The sequence below is a fragment of the Manis javanica genome, chromosome X, assembly GCF_040802235.1.
Source record: "Manis javanica isolate MJ-LG chromosome X, MJ_LKY, whole genome shotgun sequence".
Classification (NCBI taxonomy): domain Eukaryota; kingdom Metazoa; phylum Chordata; class Mammalia; order Pholidota; family Manidae; genus Manis; species Manis javanica.
In genome coordinates this window covers 46,787,057-46,805,099 of record NC_133174.1, presented here as the reverse complement: position 1 = coordinate 46,805,099, position 18,043 = coordinate 46,787,057, and the positions used below count along the sequence as shown (strand labels likewise).

The window sequence follows — 18,043 nt, the reverse complement described above, 5'->3', positions numbered from 1 at the left end:
GGTTGCGGCTTTTTACCTTACCCTTTTCCATGAGATTTTGACTTCTCCCAGATGTAGACTGGCTGGTATACTGTTACTTCTGGTCACTCTTAGGAACTGTATTTGCTGTATTTTCAAAATTTGTATTCTGTATTCTCAACATGGTTTTGGGAGGAGATTTCTGCCACACTACTCATGCTGCCATCTTTTTCTCTTGTATGCCCTAAGTTTTTGATATGTTGTATTTTCAGGGGTTTTTTTTCATTTCTAAATTATTTACCTTGTGTCTTCCTCTTTGTTCCATGGTTTATTTGGTGGTATGTTGTTTCATTTCCATGTGTTTTTGAGATTTTTCTTATCTCTTTTTTAGTAGGTTGTACTTGAAGTTCATTATGATCAGAGAACATTTTCAGTGGTTTTGATTCCTCTCCATTTTTTAAGGTTGGTTTTACAATGCAGGATATAGTGTATTTTGGTGAATGTTTCCTGTGCACTTGAAAATAATGTATACCCTGTTTTTGTTGAGTAGGATGTTGTATAAATGTCATTTACATCTAGATGTTTGAATGACATTGTTCAGTTATTCAATATCCTTGCTCATTTGCTATCTGCTGCTTCTGTTATTTACTGAGAGAATATAGATGGCTACCATCATAATTGTGGACTTTTCTCTTTCTGCTTTCAGTTGTGTCAGATTTTGCCTCATATATTTTGAGGTTCTTTTAGTTGCTCACATTTTTAGCATTGTTATGTGTCCTTAGTGAATTGACCCTTTTATCATGTTGTAGTATACCTCTTTATTCTTGGTTATTTTTTTTTTTTGCTTTGATGTCTTCTTTGCCTGATATTAAATGCCTATTCCATCATCTTTGGTTAGTGTTTGCATGGGTATATCTTTTTTATCATTTTACTTTTAACCTGCCAATATTATTACACGTGAACTGAGTTTCTTGTAGTTTATGGTTATTTTTTTCTTTTAAATCCATTCTGGCAATCTCTGTCTTACATATTTTTAATTATTTAATCTAATTGATATGTTTGATTTTGTTCTACCATATTTTAAGTCTGTTTCTGTTCTGCTTTTGATTCCTTTTCTCCCCATTTCCTACCTTCTTTTGGTTTATTTGAACATATTTTAGTATTCCATTTTAATTTACCTACTGTTTTTTCTATATCTCTTTATATATTTTTTAATAGTTATTCTAGGGATTATCATGTACATACTGACCTTTCTAATTTAATTAAAAAATTTTTTTACTAATTAGAGGAGTGTAGAAACCTTACATCTCTTCCTTCTTTATTATTGTTCTTCATATATGGAGAACTCCATCATACAGTGTTATAATTTTCATTTTTACTTGAGTTTTGGAACTCAAAAGAAGAATACATTTATCCTGATGTCTACCACTTATGTTGATCTTCCTTCATTCCTTTTCTTTCATGTTTTCTGTTAGTATAATTTCCCTCTATTTGGAGAACTTACTTTAGCTATTCTTTTAGAACAGGTCTATTGGTGACAAATTCTCAACTTTTTTCATCTGAGAATATATTTTTTTACCTTTATTCCTGAAGGATATTTTCCCTGTATATAGAATTCTGAGTTGACAGTTATGTCTTTTAGCTTTTAAAAATTATGATACCACTTCCTTCTGTCTTCTATGGTTTGTGACGAGAAATTCACAGAAATTTGAATCATTGTTTTCTTGTATGAAATGCATTGTTTTTCTCTGGTTCTTCCAGAAATTTTTGCTTCTCTTTAATTTTTAGCTGTTTTTCTGTTTCATTTTCAGCACTTATATGTGTAGGTATGAGTTTCTTTTTGTTTATTCCTGTTTTGAGTTCACCGAGCTTCTTGAATATGTAGATTTATGTCCTTTGCCAAATTTAGCAAGTTTTCAGCTAATATTTTTTCAAATGTTTTTTTCTTATCACACATTTTCTTACTTCCTTTCTGGGACTCTGATGACAAAAATTTTAGGCCTTTTACTCTTGTCCCTTTGGTCCCTTCATTTTTTTCATGTTTGTTGCTCAATCTTATTTCTCTTGGTTGTTAAAATTAAATTTTCTTCTGCCATCTCTGTTCTACTACTGAGTCCATCCAAAGAGGTATAAGTGGGTTTTTTTGGTTCTAAAATTTCATTTATGTTCTTCTTTATATCTATTCTTTGCTGAGACTTTGTTTTGTTATTAGTTTCAGTAGTTTTTTTTAGTATCTATTTGAGCATTTTATAATGGCTGCTTTAAAGTTTCCATCAGATAATTCCAACATCTGCATCATCCTTGAATTAGTATGTATTGATTGTCTCTTCCCATATGAGTTGAAATTCTCCTTATTCTTTGTATGCCAAGTCATATTGGATTGTATCCTTGACATTTTGAATATTCTGTGACTCTGGTGTTATTTAAAATCCTAGCTAGAATGTTATTTTAATTGTAGGAAGTAATTGACCCAGTTATTTTCACCTTATGAGTATCTTCTGTGGTCTTTTCCAATGTGATTTCACTTGCATTGCCTCTGTGGTACTTTTTGGATATGTCCCACATGTGGGTCTCCCAGTGGTAAGTCTCAGCCTTGGGCAGTTGACTATCTATCTATTCAGTTCTCATGTCTTTATTATGCTGAATAGGATCAGATTCATGTATGGGCTGCTCAGTGGTGAGCCCAAGAGTTCAAAAATAACTTTCTTCAGTTCCTCCCTCCCTTTAGTATCTCTAGTACTTTCTGATTCCCAGTGACTCCATTTTTAGTTTCTCAGCTAGAAATCTGGTATTGTAGTTACTCTCCTCTGTTGTACACATCTAGCATTGTACACATGTCCAAGGCCAAGTTTTGGGATATTAGAAAAGCAGTAAAGCAACAGTGATTGTCCTCACCCTCATGGGACCATAGCTGCACTGGTCAGAGAGAAGGTGTCCTCTCTTCCAGTTAGGATTCTATTAGCTTCCGTTGTGGCTGTGGACTCTGCCACCACAGGATTTCTTGGGTCTAGGGGAAAGAATCTGGAGAAAAGAAGAAAATGGGAAATTTCTATATCAGAACATTGGAGGTTCCATTTTCCATTTCTCATGCCAGAAGTACAGGATTTCCTGTGTACATCTCTCTTTGAATTCCTTGGTATGCACTTCCAGGTTAGCCAGGGGATACAAGATAGAAAAATTGGTAAACTCACTGCTGATTTAATGGTACTTTGAATTTTGGTCTTATTCCTTAGTTACCTGCTATGCTTTAGTATTCAGAATTCTCAAATATGCATTCCATCCAGCTTGTATGGATGGACTAAGTACGTGAAGCCTGTCTGCCTTATACCATGTAGGCACTAATATGTGTGCTCAGTGTTTTACCCCTAGTTTTTACTTTTAAGCCTTACTTACTGGGAGTAGTAGCCTGTATATGTACATTGCTTATTGTTTAGCCACAGATTGGTCAGAGGTTACACTCAAACACCTCAGGCCAGAAGGGCTTCCACTCCTTGCTGATGGATCTGTGTGTGAGCCAGGAAGGTCAAATAAAGTTCAGACCATTTTCTAGTCTGAATAGGAAAATAGTCTAGATCCCTATTTTCCTCTGAAATCTGTTGTGCCTCCTCTTTGCATATTCAGGCTGTCAGCCAGTGATATGTGTATGGTTTGGGCCCTCAAGTCTGTGATGTGCATGTGACAATTTTCTAGGCAACCTGAGATATGTGGAGAATTAACCAAGCCTCCTTTGACTGTCACTTCCCAGCTCTCCCTTTTAACATCAGGTTATTGGAGTTACTGCTTCTAAAACTCCAAATCAAGTGAGTTCTGTATGGCAGCAGCAGCAGCAGCAAAGCTTAATTGCCTTGCCTTATATGGATTGCTGGGCAAAAAGAGCAAGGGTTGGTGGGTGGTGGGAACAGCCCTGGGCCAGAACACCACAGATGGCACAGTTTTCATCTGAAGTTAACTAGTTTTCATGAATAAATGCTTCTGATTTTTTTGTTATATGCCTTTGAATGAATTTCAGATTCCTGAAATGGTTGTTTTTGAGAGTTTTGTCTAGTTTTATCAATTCTTTCAAGGGGGAGAATTCAGTAGCCTCTTCGCTTTGTCATGCTGGAAGCCAGAAATTATTTTTTAGCAGGTAGGAAGCAGAATATCTGTCTATTGCACTTACATTAAATTAATTTATTAAAATGTTTACATTAGTTCTTACCCAGACTTAATGCAAAAATATTGTCTCCTTAAATGGGAACTAAGTTATCTTTATTTTATCTTTCTTTAAAGAATTCATTGAGGCCAGGCTTGCAAACTGAGGGTGCTCCACACAAACCTAATTATTCTGTTACTTTATTGCCTATCACGGGAACGGGTGATTTCATATTTCTGGTTTTGACAGCTCTCTTTCAGAGCTTGTTGACATTTCATATTTTTGCCATTTGGTGAAAATTTATGGACATATTTCTTGGCTTTAGGCACAATATTTCATAAACTGTTAGTAAGGAGTTAATAGCTATTGCATAGTCAAATGGAAAATGTTGGATTCAATCATATAAAAACTTGTTTCTTCACTGTAGAACATCTTAGATCCTTTAGTGTGCTAATATGAATTGAGAATTTCCAAGAAAGGAAATAATATACATTTCCTGAAAGTTTTATCAGAGAACCCACTTTTCACAAAGTACATTTTAAGAAGCACTACCTTAACATATACAAAGATCTAACTTCATCCTTTCCTGCTCACAGTTATACCTGTTTTGTGAGAAATGTGAACTCATGCATGAGTATTGCATTGTAACAGTATCTACAATGTAGCTGTGTAGTTAACTTATTACATGAGCACTGTGCTAAACTATGCACGAAAGATTTAACATAGTAGGCATAAGACTACTATCTTTAGAAAGCAGCTTTTCCAAGATTGGCCCTTGGCAGTTGTGTTGGAACTTGGTTTCCCTCTATTCCCTAAATGATGACTGTAGTTCACTTTACCTAGATTGTTGGTACAAATAGTATGATTTATGTTGAACACTTACTTTCCTTCTTAAGGAGCGAGAATTTTGGTACATCCTAGGCAGAACAAAGAAAGTGACTACATGACCAATCCCTGATAAAAACCTTGGGCACTGAGTCTCTAATGGACTTCCCTGGCCAAAAACTTGCATATATGTTGCTGTATTTTTTTGTTGCTGAAAGGAAGATGCTCAAGTGTGTCCCCTCATATGGTAGGATGAGAGCATAAGGAAGTCTGCATGCATTTCTCTAGATTTCTTTTTCCCTTGCTGATCCTATCATGCATCCTTTTGCTGTAATAAACTTAGCCATGAATACAACTATATTCTGAGTCCTGTGAGACCTTCTGTTCAATCACTGAATCTATAAGTGGTCTTGTAAACCCTAAATCAAGATCCCATTATATAATCTCAACCTTCAAAAGTACTCCTAACTTATGTGGAAATTAGTGTCTTTCTCTTATGGGCAAGGATACTAAAGTTAGTGAGGTTAAGCAAAACTTCTCTAGGATCTCAGTTCATATGAGCAAGAATCCATATCTGTCTAACTCCAAATTCACTGTTACACTGCATTGCCTCCCAAAGCCAGAAATTGTGTCTGCAATGAGTTGAGAAGGAGGCAATGGAAGATCATTAAGGGCAATAGTGATCTGAGACTGCTTTATAAAAGATGGTTATTTGAGATGGTCTTGGAACAATTTTCACTAATATATTTCCATTTAACATTTAATCTTCAATCTAAGATTTCAGTAGTAAAGGGAACTCATGGAGAATCACAGACTATGTATAAGCAATCATTGAGATTATCATGTTCCTCCTTAGTAAGCAATTTCCTTATATATTTCCCAGTTTATTGCATGGGTTGGCACAATTTAAAGTACAATGGAAAGCACACTGCCCTAACCATCAGGATACCTGGATTCTACCCCAGCATGTAACTCCAGCTGTTTAGCTTCTAGACCCGAGTCTTTCTATCCAAAAAATAGAGAGATACTTGCTGTACCCATACCATAGTCCTATTATGTTTCAAAGAAAATAAAGAGAAGTACATTGAAAGTGTTAATATGGAGGCTTCTTGCATGACCTTTTGCATTTTCCATATTTTTTAACAACTTTAAAAAGTGGCATAACAAGTTTCAACATTCTTGTAATCCCTGAAAATGTTATTGTCTTAAATTTTATAACTGTATTTCCTAAAATTCATTTTAGACCCACTCTACAAGTTTTGGCTTGTAAATCAGAGGAAGTAGAACTTTATCTTTTCTGTGCAAATGACTTAGTAGCAAGCATGTAAAAAAGTACTAAATAATTGAAAGACTGAGTGTGATATTCAGAGTAGGAAACTTTCCACTGATGCAGACATCTGTAATTGATTTTTTTCATCTGTTTGAATTCATGAGGCTCACAAACTATCTGCATCCTTCTTTCTCCTTTTAGATACACATTCATTTTATCATTAAGCAGAAATATTAAAAGTATTAAATGAGAGTCTACTTTACTGAAGTTTGTTAAAAGTCAGTATGGTATACTGAAAAGAAAGAGTCCTTGCCTAGCATTCAGAGTTCCAGTCCTGGCTCTGCTGGTAACAATCGCAAGAACTCAGGAATGTCAAAGGACTTTTTCTGGGCTTTATTTCCCAATTATAAAACAAGTGGTTTGGATTAGACTTCTAAGGTTCTTCCCACTTTTAATATTCTGTGATTCTATTTTTTTAATTAAGGTATCATTGATATACAATCACATGAGCAACACTGTGGTTACTAGATTCCCTCCATTATCAAGTCCCCACTACATACCCCGTTACAGTCACTGTCCATCAGCATAGTAAGATGCTATAGAGTCATTACTTGTCTACTCTGTGCTATATACTTCCTTTCCCGTGCCCCCCGATATATTGTGTGTGCTAATCATAATGCGACTTAATCCCCTTATCCCTCCCTTCCCATGCACCCTCTCCAGTCCCTTTCCCTTTGGTAACTGTTAGTCCATTACTGGGATCTGTGAGTCTGCTGTTGTTTTGTTTCTTCACTTTTTGCTTTCTTCTTATGCTCCACAGATGAGTTAAATCACATCATATTTGTCTTTCTTCACCTGGCTTATTTCACTGAGCATAATACCCTCTAGCTCCGTCCATGTTGTTGCAAATGGTAGTATTTGTTTTCTTCATATGGCTTAATAATATTCTATTGTGTATATTTACCACAACTTCTTTATACATTCATCTACTGATGGACACGTAGGTTGCTTCCATGTCTTTGCTATTGTAAATAGTGCTGCAATAAACAGGGGTGCATATGTCTTTTTTTTTTTTTTGAGAGGGCATCTCTCATATTTATTGATCAAATGGTTGTTAACAACAATAAAATTCTGTATAGGGGAGTCAATGCTCAATGTACAATCATTAATCCACCCCTAGCCTAATTCTCGTCAGTCTCCAATCTTCTGAAGCATAATGAACAAGTTCTTACATGGTGAACAAATTCTTACATAGTGAATAAGTTCTTACATGGTGAACAGTACAAGGGCATTCATCACAGGAACTTTCGGTTTTGATCACGCATTATGAACTATAAACAATCAGGTCAAATATGAATATTCGTTTGATTTTTGTACTTGATTTATATGTTGATCCCACATTTCTCCTATTATTATTATTATTTTTATTTTTAATAAAATGCTGAAGTGGTAGGTAGATGCAAGATAAAGGTAGAAAACATAGTTTAGTGCTGTAAGAAGGCAAATCTAGATGATCAGATGATCAGGTGTGTGCCTATGGACTAAGTATTAATCCAGGCTAGACAAGGGCAGCAAGACATCCACGGATGCAGAAGATTTCTCTCAAAGCAGGGGGGGTGAGGTTCTGAGCCTCACCTCTGTTGATCCCCAAATTCTCACCTGATGGCCCCCCTGCGACTGTGCCTGTCTTAGGTTGTTCCTCCCTTGAGGAATCTTACCCGTCTCTGGCTAACCAGTCATCTTCCGGGGCCATACAGGGAAATGTAAAGTTGGTAAGTGAGAGAGAAGCCATATTGTTTGCAAAGGTTAGCTTTTTACTTCTTTGCAGATTTATGCCCTGTGGCTTCTATGCCCAGCACTTGTCTCGAGGTATCTTTACCACCTGGAGGAATTATGATACTCGGTAAATTCGATATGAGGCACGAATTCTATTTAAGGTTTGTAATTAGGAAGGAAGAAGAAAAGCTATAGATGTAGCATATGAAGGAAACTTGGGAGTATTGATTATTTCTTTGACATATCTTCTTGTATAGTACCTTAAGTATGTATAGGTTTTAAACTACTAACTAATTTGCACACACATATTGACATAATAGGAATACGGTGACATAAACAAAACAAATCTGTAATTACCCGCCATCTCCAGTGAAGCCAAGAAAACCAGTTAGGCACCCTAGGCATTTATGAAAATTTGTCTATGATATAATGGATACTGTCCAACTGTACTTGAACAGTCTGAGAGAAATCAGACAAATTAAAACAACCCATTCCTGGGAACTGTTCACATCCCATATGTTCTTTTAACAGTAGATAGTCTGTAGTTGTAAGATTTTGGAGTGCTACAACTTGCACTTTTCCTAATTCTTGGTTGAGTTCCAACAGTATAGATCCAGTCAAATTTGTTGTTTTACTGTATGCATAGGCCAGTTTAGATATCTCCTTCTTCATTTCAATGGCAAGTCCAGGAACCGGTGGGATGAATGCAGCTACAACTGCAGCATTGCCTGGATCTTTGTTGAGGTTTTTTGATGATCATCTTCTGGTATGACCTTTCCAGAGAGTGCTTATGTTGGAAGTTCTTCTTCATATCGTATCTTAGTTCATTTTCTGGGTAGCCAAATTAGGCTTTGATCCTCTGTATAAACACAAACAGACGCTTTGCCCACTTTGATATGCCCTTTAAACCATTGTGTAGAACTCATTGGAGGTCACTGCTTTTTTTTTTCTTAAGAGAAAGGAATATTATCAGAAAAGTGTACCTCCATAGCCAATCATCTGACACCCTTTAAGTGAACAAAATTAAGGATATTTAAAGCATGCATTAATCGTTGATCTACAGTTAGTTTTATCCTATCAGGTAGTAATCCCCCTTCTCTTCCATTCTTTTTTTTTGTTGTTATATTTAATCTACACTTACAATGAAGAATGTTATGTTTACTAGTCTCTCCCCTATACCAGGTCCCCCCCCCCATAAACCCCCCTACAGTCACTGTCCATCAGCACAGAAAAATGCCATAGAATCACTTCTTGTCTTCTCTGTCTTGTACAGCCCTCTTCTTTCTCCCACCACCCCATGCATGCTAATCTTAATACCCCTCTTCTTCTTCCCCCCACTTATCCCTCCCTACCACCCATCCTCCCCAGTCCGTTTTCCTTTGGTACCTGTTAGTCCATTTTTGGATTCTGTAATTCCACTGCTGTTTTGTTCCTTCAGTTTTTCCTTTGTTATTATACTCCACAGAAGAATGAAATCATTTTATATTTCTCTTTGTCCACTTGGCTTATTTCACTGAGCATAATACCCTCCAGGTCCATCCATGTTGCTGCAAATGTTAGGATTTGCCCTCTTCTTATGGCTGAGTAGTATTCCATTGTGTATATGTACCACATCTTCTTTATCCATTCATCTACCGATGGACATTTAGGTTGCTTCCAATTCTTGGCTATTGTAAATAGTGCTGCGATAAACATAGGGGTGCATCTGTCTTTCTCAAACTTCATTGCTGCGTTCTTAGGGTAAATTCCTAGGAGTGGAATTCCTGGGTCAAATGATAAGTCTGTTTTGAGTATTTTGATGAACCTCCATACTGCTTTCCACAATGGTTGAACTAATTTACATTCCTGCCAGCAGTGTATGAGGATTCCCCTTTCTCCACAGCCTCGCCAACATTTGTTGTTGTTTGTCTTTTGGATGGCACGCATCCTTACTGGTGTGAGGTGATACCTCATTGTAGTTATTATTTGCATTTCTCTGATAATTAGTGATGTGGAGCATCTTTTCATGTGTCTGTTGGCCATGTGTATTTCCTGTTTGCAGAACTGTCTGTTCAGTTCCTCTGCCCATTTATTAATTTGGTTATTTGATTTTTGTTTGTTGAGGCGTGTGAGCTCTTTATATATTTTGGACGTCAAGCCTTTATCGGAGCTGTCATTTACAAATATATTCTCCCATACTGTAGGGTTCTTTTTTGTTATATTGATGGTGTCCTTTGCTGTACAGAACTTTTTCAGCTTAATAGAGTCCCACTTGTTCATTTTTGCTTTTGTTATCCTTGCCCGGGGAGATATGTTCAAGAAGAGGTCACTCATGTTTATGTCTAAGAGGTTCTTGCCTATGTTTTTTTCCAAGAGTTTAATGGTTTCATATCTTACATTCAGGTATTTGTTCCATTTTGAATTTACTTTTGGGTATGGGGTGAGACAGTGATCCAGTTCCATTCTCTTACATGTAGCTGTCCAGTTTTACCAGTACCATCTGTTGAAGAGACTGTCATTTCCCCATTGTATGTCCATGGCTCCTTTATCATATATTAATTGGCGATATATGTTTGGGTTAGTATCTGGAGTCTCTATTCTGTTCCACTGGTCTGTGGGTCTGTTCTTGTGCCCGTACCAAATTGTCTTGATTACTATGGCTTTGTAGTAGAGCTTGAAGTTGGGAAGTGATATCCCACACACACTTTATTCTTCTTTCTCAGGATTGCTTTGGCTATTTGGAGTCTTTGGTGTTTCCATATGAACTTTTGAATTATTTGTTCCAGTTCATTGAAGAATGTTGCTGGTAGTTTGATAGGGATTGCATCAAATCTGTATATTGCTTTGGGCAGGATGGCCATTTTGACAATATTGATTCTTCCTAGCCATGAGCATGGGATGTGTTTCCATTTGTTAGTGTCCCCTTTAATTTCTCTTAAGAGTGACTTGTAGTTTTTAGAGTATAGGTCTTTCACTTCTTTGGTTAGATTTATTCCTAGGTATTTTATTGTTTTTGATGCAATTGTGAATGGAGTTGTTTTTCTGATTTCTCATTCTATTGGTTCATTGTTAGTGTATAGGAAAGCCACAGATTTCTGTGTGTTAATTTGTATCCTGCTACTTTGCTGTATTCTGATATCAGTTCTAGTAGTTTTGGGGTGGAGTATTTAAGGTTTTTTATGTACAATATCATGTCATCTACAAATAGTGACAGTTTAACTTCTTCTTTAGCAACCTGTATTCCTTGTATTTCTTTGTTTTGTCCGATTGCCATGGCTAGGACCTCTCATACTATGTTAAATAGCAGTGGGGAGAGTGGGCAGCCCGGTCTATTTCCCTATCTAGGAGGAAAAGCTTTCAGCTTCTCGCTGTTCAGTATACTGTTGACTGTGGTTTTATAATATGTGGCCTTTATTATGTTGAGGTACTTGCCCTCTGTTCCCATTTTGCTGAGAGTTTTTCTCATGAATGAATGTTGAATTTTGGCGAGTGCTTTTTCAGCATCTATGTAGATGATCATGTGGTTTTTGTCTATCTTTTTGTTGATGCGGTGGATGATGTTAATGGATTTTCAAATGTTGCACCATCCTTGCATCCCTGGGATGAATCCCACTTGGTCATGGTGTATGATCCTCTTGATGTATTTTTGAGTTCTGTGTGCTAATAGTTTTTGAGTATTTTTGCATCTATGCTCATCAGGGATATTGTTGTGTAATTTTATTTTTTGGTGGGGTCTTTGCCTGATTTTGGTATTAGGGTGATGTTGGCTTCATAGAATGAGTTTGGGAGTATACCCTCCTCTTCTATTTTTTGGAAAACTTTAAGGAGAATGGGTATTATGTCTTCTCTGTGTGTCTGATAAAATTCCGAGGTAAATCCGTCCAACCCAGGTGCTTTGTTCTTGGGTAGTTTTTTAATTACCAATACAATTTATTTGCTCGTAATTGGTTTAACTTTTGTGTTTCTTCCCTGGTCAGTCTTGGAAGGTTGTATTTTTCTAGGAAGTTGTCCATTTCTTCTGTTTTTCCAGCTTGTTCACATATAGGTTTTCATAGTAGTCTTTAATAATTCTTTGTATTTCTGTGGAGTCTGTTGTGATTTTTCCATTCTCATTTCTGATTCTGTTGATTTGTGTTGATTCTCTTTTTGTCTTAATAAGTTTGACTAGAGGCTAATCTCTTTTGTTTATTTTTTCAAAGAACCAGCTCTTGGTTTCATTGACTTTTGCTCCTGTTTTATTCTTCTCAATTTTCTTTATTTCTTCTCTGATCTTTATTATGTCCGTCTTCTGCTGACTTTAGGCCTCATTTGCTCTTCTTTTTCCAATTTCGATAATTGTGATGTTAGACTAGTCATTTGGGATTGTTCTTCCTTCTTCAAGTGTGCCTGGGTCTCTATATACTTTCCTCTTCGGACTGCTTTCGCTGCGTCCCACAGAAGTTGGGGCTTTGTGTTGTTGTTGTCATATGTTTCTATATATTCCTTGATCTCTATTTTTATTTGTTCTTTGATTCTTTGATTATTTATGAGCATGTTGTTCAGCCAACATGTGTTTGTGAGCCTTTTTGCTTTCTTTGTACAATTTATTTCTACTTTTATACCTTTGTGGTCTGAAAAATTGGTTGGTAAAATTTCAATATTTTGGATTTTGCTGAGGCTCTTTTTGTGGCCTAGTATGTGGTCTGTTCTGGAGAATGTCCTATGTGCACTTGAGAAAAATGTAAATCCTGTTACTTTTGGATGTAGAGTTCTGTAAATATCTATTAGGTCCATCTGCTCTACTGTGTTGTTCAGTGCTCCCGTGTCCTTACTTATTTTCTGCCAGGTGGATCTATCCTTTGGGGTGAGTGGTGTGTAGAAGTCTCCTAAAATGAATGCATTGCAGTCTATTTCCCCCTTTAATTCTGTTAGTATTTGTTTCACATATGCTGGTGCTCCTGTGTTGGGTGCATATATATTTAGAATGGTTATATCCTCTTGTTGGACTGAGCCCTTTATCATTATGTAGTGTCCTTCTTTATCGCTTGTTACTTTCTTTGTTTTGAAGTCTATTTTGTCTGATATTAGTACTGCAACCCCTGCTTTCTTCTTGCTGTTGTTTGGCTGAAATATGTTTTTCTGTCCCTTGCTTTTAGTCTGTACACATGTTTGGTTTTGACGTGAGTTTCTTGTAAGCAGCATATAGATGGGTCTTGCTTTTTTATACATTCTCTTACTGTGTGTCTTTGGTTTGGTGCATTCAGTCCATTCACATTTAGGGTGACTATTGAAAGATATGTACTTATTGCCATTGCAGGCTTTAAATTCGTGGTTACCAAAGGTTCAAGGTTAGCCTCTTTAGTATCTTACCGCCTAACATAGTTCACTTATTGAGCTGTTATATACACTGTCTGGAGATTCTTTTCTTTTCTTCCTTCTTATTCCTCCTCCTCCATTCTTCATATGTTGGGTGTTTTGTTCTGTGCTCTATCTAGGAGTGCTCCCATCTAGAGCAGTCCCTGTAAGATGCCCTGTAGAGGTGGTTTGTGGGAAGCTAATTCCCTTAGCTTTTGCTTGTCTGGGAATTGTTTAATCCCGCCATCATATTTAAATTATAGTCATGCTGGATACAGTATCCTTGGTTCAAGGCCCTTCTGTTTCATTGCATTAAATATATCATGCCATTCTCTTCTGGCCTGTAGGGTTTCTGTCGAGATGTCTGATGTTAGCCTGTTGGGTTTTCCTTTGTAGGTGACTTTTTTCTCTCTAGCTGCCTTCAAAACTCTTTCCTTGTCCTTGATCTTTGCCATTTTATTATGTGTCTTGGTGTTGTCCTCCTTGGATCCTTTCTGTTGGGGGTTCTGTGTATTTCCATGGTCTGTTCGATTATTTCCTCCCCCAGTTTGGGGAAGTTTTCAGCAATTATTTCTTCCAAGATACTTTCCATCCCTTTTCCTCTCTCTTCTTCTTCTGGTACCCCTATAATACAGAAATTGTTCCTTTCATATTGGTCACACACTTCTCTTAATATTGTTTCATTCCTGTAGATCCTTTTATCTCTCTCTATGTCAGCTTCTATGCATTCCTGTTCTCTGGTTTCAGTTCCATCAATGGCCTCTTGCATCTTATCCATTCTGCTTATAAATCCTTCCAGAGTTTGTTTCATTTCTGTGGTCTCCTTTCTGGCATCTGTGATCTCCATCTGGACTTCATCCCATTTCTCTTGTGTATTTCTCTGCATCTCTGTCAGCATGTTTATGATTTTTATTTTGAATTATTTGTCAGGAAGACTGGTTTCGTCTGTCTCCTTCTCTGGTGTCTCTGTGATCTTGGTTTGCCTGTAATTTTGGCTTTTCATGGTGATAGGAATAGTTTGCAGAGCTGGGATGAGTGACGGCTGAAAGAACTCCCTTACTTGTTGGTTTGTGGCCTTCCTCTCCTGGGAGAATAGCAACCTCTATTGGCTTGTGCTGGGTAGCTGCATGCAGACAGGGCTTCTGCTTCCTGCCCAGCTGCTATGGAGTTTATCTCCACTGTTGCTGTGGGCGTTGCCTGGTTTGTCCACTGCTCCAAATTGGTGGAGTTCCATTGGAGGGTGAGCAGCTGGGATGCTATTTATCTCTGTAGAGGGCCTCCATGTTCCCTGCAGCTAAAGGGATTCAAGTGCCCAGAGATCCCCGGATTCCCTACCTCTGGACTCAGTGTCCCACCCTACCCCTTTAAGACTTCCAAAAAGCACTCACTAAAACAAAACAACGACCACAAAAAAAAAAAAAAAAATTGGCCGCTCGCTTTTTTTTATTCTCTGGTGCCAGCCTCGGGCACCCGCTCACTGGTCTTGCTGCCCTTTTTCCCTGGTATTGCGGTCCCTATCCCTTTAAGACTTCCAAAATGCGCTAGCCAAAAGAAAACAACAAACCAACAACAACAACAGAAAATGGCCACTCGCTTTACTTTTTTTCTCCGGCGCTGGCCTCCAGTACCCGCTCGCTGGTCTTGCTGCCCTGTTTCCCTCGTATTGGGGTCCCTGTCCCTTGAAGACTTCCAGAAAGCACTCAACACAACAAAACAATAGGTAAAAAAAAAAAAAAAAAGATGGCCGCTCACTTTTCTTTTGTCCTCCGGCGCCGGCCTCCGGTACCCGGTCACCATTCTTTCTACCCTGTTTCCCTAGTATCCAGGGCTCCGCGCTTGCACTGTACACTCTGGTCCAGATGGCTGGGGCTGGGTGTTCAGCATTCCTGGGCTCGTTCTCCCTCCGACTCAGACCTCTCTCCTCCCACCGGTAGGTGGGGGGAGGTGCGCTAGGGACCCACCAAGCCGAGGTTTGCGTCTTGCCCCCTTTGCAAGGCACTGGGTTCTCGCAGGTGTTGATGTGGTCTGTATGTTGTCCTGTGTCCTCTTGTCTCTATTTTAGGAAGAGTTGTCTTTGTTATATTTTCATAGATATATGTGGTTTTGGGAGGAGATTTCCACTGCTCTACTCACACCACCATCTTGGCTCTGCCCCGCATATGTCTTTTTGAATCAGAGAACTTGATTTCTTTGGGTAAATTCCTAGCAATGGAATTCCTGGGTCAAATGTTATTTCTATTTTTAGTATTTTGAGGAACCTCCATACTGCTTTCCACAATGGTTGAATTAATTTACATTCCCAACAGCAGTGTAAGAGGGTTCCCCTTTCTCCACATCCTCACCAGCATTTGTTGCTCTTAGTCTTTTCAATGCTTGCCATCCTCATTGGTGTGATGTGATATCTCATCGTGGTTTTAATCTGCATTTCTCTAATGACTAGCAATGTGGAACATCTTTTCATGTGTCTGTTGGCCATCGAATTTCTTCTTTGGAGAAGTGTCTGTTCAGATCCCCTGCCCATTTTTTAATCGGGTTATTTGCTTCTTGGTTGCTGAGGCATGTGACCTCTTAACATACTTTGGATGTCAACCCCTTGTCTGATATGTCATTTATGAATATATTCTCCCATTCTGTAGGGATGCCTTTTTGTTCTACTGATGCTGTCCTTTGCTGTACAGAAACTTTTTAGTTTGATATAGTACCACTTGATCATTTTTGCTTTTGTTTCCTTGCCTGGGGAGATATGTACATTTAAAAGTTGCCCATATTTATATTCAAGAGAGTTTTTCCTATGTTTTCTTCTATGAATTTTATGGTTTCATGACTTACATTCAGGTCTTTGATCCATTTTGTGTTTACCTTCGTGTATGGAGTTAGACAGTAATCCAGTTTCATTCTCTTGCATGTAGCTATCCAGTTTTGCCAACACAAGTTGGTGAACGGGCTGTCATTTCCCCATTGTATATCCATGGCTCTTTTATTGTATATTAAATGACCATATATGCTTGGGTTAATATCTGGGCTCTCTATTCTGTTCTGTTGGTCTATGGGTCTGTTCTTGTGCCAGTACCAAATTGTCTTGATTACTGTGGCTTTGTAGTAGAGCTTGAAGTTGGGGAGTATAATTCCCCCTGCTTTATTCCTCCTTCACAGGATTGCCGTGGCTATTCAGGGTCTTTTGTGGTTCCATATGAATTTTAGAACTATTTGTTCCAGTTTGTTGTAGAGTACTGTCAGTATTTTGGTAGGGATTGCACTGAATCTGTATATTTCTGTGATTCTTTTTTAACTCTTTTAAGTCTCTGTCTAAAGAAACTGATGAGACTATTAAGGTTGATATTAATTTTTTTAGAGACTCTATTTATTATGTTTTATTTATACCTAAGGTCACCATATAATTTGCCATGTAAACAAGAGGAAACTTTTGAGAATGGAAGGGATATCATTAATAGTAACTCCAGGAAAATAATTCTAAACTGGGACTATCTAATATAAACTAGAGTGTACGGTTACCCTATCTGTACCCCATATGTAGTTCTGTCAACTGTATTGTTGGCCAGAGAAGAGTATTTATCAGTTTAATATCTTTTCATGATTTCTGTGTTTTTCCTTATAGATCCATTGTGTGTAGAGACTAATGCAGCATCATGCCAGCAATCTCCAGCTAGTAAAAAAGGGATGTTCACAGATGACCTACACAAACTGGTGGATGACTGGACAAAGGAAACAGTCGGAAATTCTCTTATTAAGCCAAGTTTAAACCAACTTAAACAGAGTCAACACAAACAAGAGACAGACAACTGGAACAGAACATATGAAGTAAGTGGTTTATACACAGTCTTCCTTATTTCTGAAAACTGAAACCATAAAAATGGATAAATTTAGGCCTATGGTCAGTCACTATGGGAAAACAGTGTGACTTGACAACACAAGATTTTTGTCCTAGTCTAGATTCACTACAACTTTGAACAAATTATCTTTTAGACCAGAGGTCAGCAAACTTTTTCTGGTAAGGGATCAGTTAGTAAGTATTTTCAAGCCATGTGGTTGTGACTACTAAACTGTCACTGTAGTGCAACAGCAGCAGTAGACAATACACAAACAAATCGGTGAGGTTTTGTTCCATTAAAACTTAATTGCGAGAGGATCACGAGAACATTGCGGTGTGAGTAGTTCAGAGGAAATCTCCTCCCCAAAACATATATATTTATGAAAATACAATACATACTACTATTCCTAAAAGAGACACCAGTGGATGCAGTACAACAGCCAGGATATATCTACATCTGTGTGAATTCAACATCACATGAAGTGGGTAAGATACAAGCCATGGCCGGGCGGGACCTGAACGCTCCTCTACCCCAGAACCCGGGAGGAAGAAAGGAGTCGGAACGGGGAGGGAGTGAAAGCCCAGGACTGCTAAACAACCAGCTCTTGAAATACGCACCCGGAACAGCAGACACCGGGTGCTGCATATTAGAGAAACGGAAAAGCAAAACCTGTGGGCAGGTCCCTGCAAGCGGCACCCCTGAGACAAAAAAGAGCGAGTGCTTTCTGCAAGTCTTAAAGAGGCAGGGATCCCATAGCTGGACAAAGTTGTCCCAGCACATATAGCCAACAGCTGGGATCCCGGGGAAATGTAGGCCCCCTAATCCCCTGGGAGGCAGTGCAGCTCTGAAGGCCCTCACAGCACTAAGCAGCCTGCCAGTCGTTCCTCCAACTGGCACAGACCCCGACACACTGGCCAAGTAGCGGGAGAGTGGCAGCGT

General features: G+C 38.2%; 1 protein-coding gene across 2 annotated transcripts in view; it reads left to right on the top strand.

Annotated features, from left to right (window-relative positions):
* WNK3 (WNK lysine deficient protein kinase 3) overlaps positions 1-18,043 on the top strand; it is a 329,776-nt gene that overhangs the window by 295,551 nt on the left and 16,182 nt on the right. For both annotated transcript variants that reach the window (XM_073227358.1, XM_037010755.2), the window contains exon 22: positions 16,891-17,093. In XM_073227358.1, the coding sequence (XP_073083459.1) occupies positions 16,891-17,093 (203 nt within the window). The remainder of the gene's footprint in view (positions 1-16,890; positions 17,094-18,043) is intronic.